The sequence below is a fragment of the Homarus americanus genome, unplaced genomic scaffold (assembly GCF_018991925.1).
Source record: "Homarus americanus isolate GMGI-L3 unplaced genomic scaffold, GMGI_Hamer_2.0 scaffold22372, whole genome shotgun sequence".
Lineage (NCBI taxonomy): Eukaryota > Metazoa > Arthropoda > Malacostraca > Decapoda > Nephropidae > Homarus > Homarus americanus.
The window spans coordinates 82,501-90,803 of NW_024737565.1; the positions used below are offsets into that span (position 1 = coordinate 82,501).

Genomic DNA, 8,303 nt, shown 5'->3' on the forward strand with positions numbered 1-8,303 from the left:
TGAATGTGAGTGCGTGTGTATCTCTGTGCATACGTGAATGTGAGTGCGTGTGTATCTCTGTGTATACGTGAATGTGAGTGTGTGTGTATCTCTGTGCATACGTGAATGTGATTGTGTGTGTATGTCTGTGTATACGTGAATGTGAGTGTGTGTGTGTATCTCTGTGCATACGTGAATGTGAGTGTGTGTGTATCTCTGTGTATACGTGAATGTGACTGTGTGTGTGTATGTCTGTGTACACGTGAATGTGAGTGTGTGTGTATGTCTGTGTACACGTGAATGTGAGTGTGTGTGTATCTCTGTGCATACGTGAATGTGACTGTGTGTGTGTATGTCTGTGTATACGTGAATGTGAGTGTGTGTGTATCTCTGTGTATACGTGAATGTGACTGTGTGTGTATTTGACAATTATCCCCCTAAATCAAACCAAAATACATAAGCCGTCTATACCTTACCTTCCACTCAGGTGTGATCAGGTAAACATCCCCCCACACACACAGGTAAGTCCCGGGCCAGGTCGAGAGTGACACCATCGTCCACCAGATGATAAACACACTAACTGATGTTCCCCGGGGCAGTGAGAGCATTGTATACGCCACCCAGAGCGCCTCCCACAACATCTTGACCAATCAGAGCGTATCTGCCAGCGCTACCTACCCAGCGAGGTTGTTAAGAGGTGTAGTACCTAGTTCTGCTCGTTACTGGTTAGGTTATCTACCCGTCTACCTGCTGTCTACCTGTTTAAGTATCTATGGACCTGTGTCACCAGTAATTATCGGAATGAGAGGTGACCGTCAGAGGTGAAGTGTGTGTGTGTGTGTGTGTGGCGACCTGTGGTGTAATGGTCAGCATGCTCGCCTTGCAAGCGAGCGGACCGGAGTTCGATTCCCGGGCAGGGTGAAACTATGGGCAAGTAGGGCAAGTTTCTTTGCGCCATTTGCCTCTGTCTACCCAACAGTAATTGGGAACCTGGATGTTAATCGATTTGCGGATCGTGTTCCTAGGTAATGGTTAGCCAGTGCAGTTGGCTATTTGTCCGTGTGGAACTGCCTGTCAACGACCAGACCACAAGTGCCAACCATATCCACCACCACTACCACCCCAACCACCACCAACTACGACCACCCCCCCTACAAACACCACCCCTCCTATACCATTACCCCCACTACCACCACCACCAACTACCATCACTATTAATCACCCCACCACCAATCTTACCACCCCCACCAACCCTCCCACCCTACCACCCCACCACTCCCTCCTACCCTACCACCCCCACCACCCTCCTACCCTACCACCCCCACCAATTACCCTCCCCTCTCTACCTCCTACCCCATCTCCTCCCACCCTTCCCACTTCATCACCAACAGGGGGTCGAGCAATCTCACCACGTGCTCATGGCAAACTGTATTGTCTACAAAATTGAGTCGAGGAAGCTGTTAAAGTGGACCTCCTCAAGGGTATATAAACCAGCCACCACGCTTCCTGTTGTGTCCTCATGGTACACACACACACACACACCTATGATTTTAACACATACATATATATATACATAAATACATAAATACATACATACATACATGATGACTGTGTGTGTGTGTGTGTATCTCTCTTCCTCTGTCTGTTATATATTGTTTGTCTTTTCCTTCTTTTGTCATTCAGTTCTTCCCTTTTCTCTCTCTCTCTCTCTCTCTCTCTCTCTCTCTCTCTCTCTCTCTCTCTCTCACCACACTATATAATTGCCTACTCAGTAATGATCACTCGTGTGGCTGGACAATTGTTCCACCTGTCTCCGTTTGATTATATAACTGAATAGCAATTTGTACCCACGAGAGAATTATTGTACCATCAACTGCAACTCTAAATGACTGTGTGTGTGTATGTGTGTGTGTGTGTGTGTGTGTGTGTGTGTGTGTGTGTGTGTGTGTGTGTGTGTGTGTCTTCCTCATCTCCCCCATCTCCATTCCATCTCCATTCTCTCCCTCACCCCCTCCATCCCTCCATCATCCATCCACTACCATCCACCCTCTCCCTACAACCCAACACCACCTACCCACCATCCCCCCACCATCCACTACCATCCACCCCTCTCCCTACATAATCTACACCACTCCATTTCCACTGATCTCTACCACCACCCACTACCATCATCAATCCCACCTTTCCAATCCTATCTCACTCTCAATATATCCGGGTCACTCAGCAGCCTCAGGAACAGGTCGGTCGTCCCTTACAAGACACAGGGACTATATCTAGCCAGTAGGAGGTCCATCAACCAGAGTTGTGGATCTTACTTCACCTTTTACCAAATTGGAAAATCCGGGGAAAGTTTCGAGTTGAGTTTTCCTTCTATATTGATCCGGGGTCACATGAAGATTGGACACCTTAGTTTATTTCACTTGTGAGGGTGTGGGTGTGTGTGTGGGTGAGTGTGTGTGTGTGAGTGTGTGTGTGAGTGTGTGTGTGTGTGTGTGTGTGTGAGTATCAAGACCTCATTATAAGAAACACTAAGCTAAATCATTCTATACACACAAGTCATACAAACGTCCTTAATCATACCACGTTTATTCCCATGTATGAGATTAAGACCCAATATGGCGGCCTTTACCTTCTCTCTTTCATACGTCAACAAACCTCCGTGACGTCACAGGTAAACAAAGTACTGTTACGCCATCTATTGCCTAAAATAAGCATCTCCAACGTTACCTGGTGAAGTTAATCAGGTGTTCCGTGTTTGTCTTGTGGGTTTGTTTACACAGGGGGTCATAGAGTGGCACTGGGATGATAGTGGCACTGGGGCGAGAGTGGCACTGGGATGATAGTGGCACTGGGGCGAGAGTGGCACTGGGGTGATAGTGGCACTGGGGTGATAGTGGCACTGGGGTGATAGTGGCACTGGGGTGATAGTGACACTGGGGCGAGAGTGGCACTGGGGTGATAGTGGCACTGGGGAGATAGAGTGGCACTGGGGTTTCTAATTAGATATTTTTTTACATACAGCCAAGGTAACACAAAAACAAACAAACAAACAAACAAACAAAAAGTCATCCCAGCTGTTATTGTCTTTTAATACCATTACTCTAAAAGCCTCGTTAAGTGAATGGCTCTAACTACCACCAGAGTGACACATAACCACAAGTTACAATCACCAGTTAGCAGTAAATAGTGAGATAAAGTAATAGTTTGTGTACCATTTAATTCCGTAAGGTGGTGTAGAGGGAATTGTGTCGCTGTAGGTAATGGTGTATAGTGAAGGATACATACATACATACATACATACATACATACATATATATATACAGCGTTTATGAATCGATAGTCATTTGTTTTAGATACTATTGTTTCCTGTGTATATATGAATCGTTTATTCCTTATTCACAAGTTAAAGTTTCCAGCGTTTATGAAATCGACATTCTTTTGTTTTTTAGATAATGATTTTAGATTATATATGAATCGTCGTTCTTTTGTTTCCAGCGTTTATGAAATCGACATTCTTTTGTTTTACTGATAAAGATGTTTCCGTGTGGCGTGTACAGGTGAATCAGAGTATAAGAGGCTAAGAGAATGGGGCTCAAATGGTCCAGGCAACACAAACAATACTCCAGACGGTGACAAACTTCTCTTTCAACAAGTTATACAGACCGTAGCTAATAAGGTCATTGTTGGTTGTGGCGACGCAGGAGAAGGAGGAGGAGGTGTAGGGGGGGTTGAGGAGGGGGTTGAGGAGGAGGAGGAGGAGGTGTAGGGGGAGGTTGAGGAGGGTTGAGGAGGAGGTGTAGGGAGGTGAGGAGGTGTAGGGGAGGTTGAGGAGGAGGTGAGGTGTAGGGGAGGTTGAGGAGGGAGGGTTGAGGAGGTGTAGGGGAGGTTGAGGAGGAGGGAGGAGGAGGCGGTGACGTAGGAGGAGGCGATGGCATAGGAAAAGGAGGGAATGAGGAGGTGTAGAAGGAGAACGAGAACGAGAAGAAGGAAGGAGATGGAGAGAAAGAGAAGAAGAAGGAGAAGTTGCTATAAGAGAAGGCGGTGAAGGAGGCGACCCACAAGTATTCTCTGACAGGACAAGTTGTTGCTCATGTTTCCAGGAAGTTTAACAGTTGTAGTAGTTATTAGTCGTCCAATTACCTGAGAGAGAGAGAGAGAGAGAGAGAGAGAGAGAGAGAGAGAGAGAGAGACCTTTCCTTTGTTAATAATAAATAAATACATCACACGGTCTATCTACTTTATAACACCAACACAAGTTTCTCATCCTGACACTCACTCACTCACTCACTCACTCACTCACTTACTCACTTACTGACGGAGAAAATACACCATTAACGAGAACAGTGTTAGAACGAGTCCCTCACTGCTCCCCGGGACGATGACTGACGCCCTTCGTATCAACAAGGCTCTGAGGAACTCATTAATTATAATGTGAAGGAGAAGAAAAAAAAGACCATCGTTAAGGAATTTCCTGAGACAATAGTTCGAGTGTGTGTGTGTGTGTGTGTGTGTGTGTGTGTGTGTGTGTGTGTGTGTGTGTTACGTCACGTCCATCACTATCAAAAGAAACAATGTTGCCCAAAATAACACGTCAGCTCACCTGTCTGGAACTTTACGAACTTCAATTTGGTGAGATTGATGTTGTAATACTGCCACCACCACCACCACTACGGAGAAGAATAATGGGAAGGAGAGAAGAAGGAAGTGTAAAAAATAGTAAAGGGGAATAATGAAATGACAAGAGAAAAGAAAGAAAGGTAGGAAAAATACCCCCTCCTTCCTCCTCCCCCATTTCCTAGAATTATCACCCCCTCCTCTTCCTCTCTCCTGTCTTTTCCTTTTTCTATCCCACTCTTCATCCCTACTTTCTGTTCTCTTACTTCAATTCTTCCTTCTTCTCTTCCTCCTTTCCTATTCTATCTATCCATTCCACCTCCTCTCTCTCTCTCTCTCTCTCTCTCTCTCTCCTTTCACCAAACCAACCTTCCCTCCCTTCTTCCCTCCTCAATCTCCCCACTACCCTCCACCCCTCTACCTCCCTCCCACAGTCAACACCCTTCCCACCCTCCCTCCCACCCCTCCACCCACAGTCCAACATACCTACCCCTCTCCCTCTCCCTCCCTCCCTCTCCTTTTTTCAATCCCTCCACCCACCCCTTTCACCTCCCTTCCCTCACCCCTCCCTGCGCTCCACACCCCCCACCTCCCTGCTCCACACCCCCCTCACCCCTCCCTCACCCCTCCAATATAACACATCGCCTCACATATTGTTTCACTCATATTTTCAGAAACATTCAATTAAACCAGCCATATTGTGACCGGCTCCACCGCCCCACTATCCCGGGTTTGCAATGTTGCATCGAAGCTAATTTGCATAAACATTCCGTTGTGAAGTTTACTATTGAGATTTTGTGATTACTTTCATTGTTATTGTTATTATTTTTTGGGGGGTTATTGTTATTATTTTTGTTTTTGTTGATGTTATTGTTATTAGTATTTATATATGTTTTTTCATTGTTATTTTTTGTTATTATTGTTATTATTGATGTTTTTGTTGATGTTATCGTTATTATTATGTTGTTATTATTGTTATTATCAATAGTAGTTATTTTAGCAGTAGGTGATGGGGAATAAAAGGTTATACCAGAAGGTTAATGACTATAAGAGTTAATGATCATTGAAGGTTAGAGGAACTACAATAACACCCAGCTTTTAATAACTAACAAAAATGAATGACAATACAATATGACTTAAGTAATTGTAACTTATATATAATTACAATAGAATAAAATTACAATACATTACACTACAATACAATGCAATTCAATACAATTACAACACATTATACTCAAATTACAATACAATGCATTACACTACAATTACAATGCAATACACTACGAAACATTACAGTTACAATAGCTTAACAATACTAACATTAATACTTAAGACAATACACAAATACACTAACACCACACTACCACAACCCCTACCACCATCATACCAACCACCACACATACTACCACCACCACACCATCACCACTACCACCACATCATCACCACACCACACCATCACCACTACCACCACACCATCACCACTACCACACCATCACCACTACCACACCATCACCACTACCACACCATCACCATCACCACTGCTACCACACCATCACCACTACCACACCACACCCTCACCACTACCACCACACTACCACATCACCCTTTGTGGATTAGCCTGACACAAGAACCGCCTCAGTTTATCACGAGCCCCGACATATAACTGATTGTCGTTCATAACAAATATGTCATCACCTTTGCCGTCGTTAATTAGCTCCAGGTGTTGTGCTAAAGGTGTGGAGAGGAAAGGTGTACCGTCACCCCACACCGCTGTCTTGGAGGACATCCCCACCAGGTCCACCAGCCACAGGTGCTCATCTGTTGGAGGGGTGGCGGAGGAGGAGGGAGTGGAGGAGAAGGAGGTGGTGGTGGTGGAAGGAGAGTTGGAGGAGGAGGGAGTGGAGGAGAAGGAGGTGGTGGCGAAGGTGGGAGAGGTGGTGAAGAATGAAGAAGAAATGGAGGAAGAGGAGGAGGAGGAGGAATAAGACAATATAATATCTCTTTAAATATAATTATTCCCTTAAATATAACTCACTATAAACATAATTACAATAAAATATCTCTCAGTCAGTCAGTCAGTCAGTCAGTGGCGGCATTCATAGAGCTATCCGACGCAGCTAAAAGGTCAGTAATTAGTGGCATTCATAGAGCTATCCGACGCAACAACAACAAACCTACATAAGGATAACAAAAATCACTACTTCTACCTTACCTTCAGGATTGTAGAGGCTCTTGAAGGACTCCCACTGAGGATACGTCTTGAGGATGGCGAGGCGGTGACCAGGGATAGAGGCGCAGTGGTTCCTGGCCTGGTCATATGTCCTCAGGATCTCCGGGTTCAGGTACAGGAGGCCGTCAGTCTTCCTGGTGTAGCGCCCCTTCACCGAGGCTGTGGGGTCAATGGTGTTAGCTGGCAAGGGGCAATGGTGTTAGCTGGGAAAGCTGTAACGAGGCCAATGGTGTGCTGAAACAAGGGGCCAATGGTGTTAGTTGAAGCAAGAGGCCAATGGTGTTAGCTGTAACGAGGCCAATGGGTGTTAGCTGAAACAAGGGCGTGGTGGTTGAGCAAGGGCCAATGGTGTGGCTGTGAGGGCCAATGGGTGTTAAGCTGGAAGCGAGGCCAATGGTGTTGGATTGGAAGCCAGACCAATGGGTGTGGCTGTGAGGGCCAATGGTGTTAACTGGAAACGAGGGGCCAATGAGGTGAGTTGACGAGGCCAATGGTGTTAGCTGAAGCAAAAGGGGCCAATGGTGTTGGTTGGCGAGGGCCAATGGTGTTAGCTGGAAGCAAAGGGGAGCCAATGGTGTTAGTTGAAGCGAGGGCAATGGTGTTGAAAACAAGAACAAGGGCCAATAGTGTTAAGAAGCAAAGGGCCAATGGTGTTAGCTGCTTGAGGGCAATGGTGTTAGCTAAGCAAGGGGGCAATGGTGTTAGCTGAAGCAAGGGCTGTAATGGTGTTAGCTGAAGCTGAGGGCAATGGTGTTAGCTGAGCAAGGGCCAATGGTGTTAGCTGAAGCAAGGGATGATAAGGGTGTTAGCTGTGGGGGCCAATGAATTTGGGATTGAGCAAGGGCCAATGGGTGTTAAGAAACAGAGGCAGGGGCAATGGTGTTGGCTGGAAGCCCGAGGGGGGCAATAGGTGTTAAGCTGAAGCAAAGGGGAATGAGTGTTGAAAACAGAGCAAGGGCCAATGAAAGTGTGGCTGCAGCAGAGGTAATGGTGTTAGCTGGAAGCAAGGGGCCAATGGTGTTAAGCTGAAGCGAGGGCCAATGAGGTGGTGGCTGAGCAAGGGCCAATGGTGTGGCAGAGCCGAGGCCAATGGTGTTGTTTAACTGTGAGGGCCAATGGTGTTAGCCTTGAAGCAGGGGCTGACAGGTGTTAGCGCTGAAACAAAGGGCCAATGGTACAAACAGGGAGGAGCAATGGTGTTAGCTGAGCAAGGGGCCCCAATCAGTGTTATAGCTAAGCAAAGGGCCAATGGTGTTAGCTGTAGCGAGGAGCCAATGGTGTTAGATGAAGCAAGGGGCCAATGGTGTTAAGCTGAAGCAAGGGGCCAGCCGTGTGCGCAGCTGAAGCGAGGGGGCAATAGTGTTAAGCTGAAGCAAAGGGCCAATGGTGTTAAGCTTCAAACAAAGCCAATATGGTGTGCTTTATGAGGGCCAATGGTGTTTGGCTGAAGCAAAGGGCCAATGGTGTTAGCTGAAGCGAG

At 46.4% G+C, this 8,303-nt stretch overlaps 1 protein-coding gene across 1 annotated transcript in view; it reads right to left on the reverse strand.

The window, feature by feature from the left end:
- LOC121873472 (basic salivary proline-rich protein 1-like) overlaps positions 1-7,003 on the reverse strand; it is a gene marked incomplete at its 5' end in the record, with an annotated part of 67,575 nt that extends 60,572 nt beyond the window's left edge. Inside the window, 2 exons of the mRNA XM_042377057.1 lie at positions 6,197-6,411; positions 6,806-7,003. Coding sequence (XP_042232991.1) covers positions 6,197-6,411; positions 6,806-7,003 — 413 coding nt within the window. The remainder of the gene's footprint in view (positions 1-6,196; positions 6,412-6,805) is intronic.
- Positions 7,004-8,303: the final 1,300 nt, after the last annotated feature.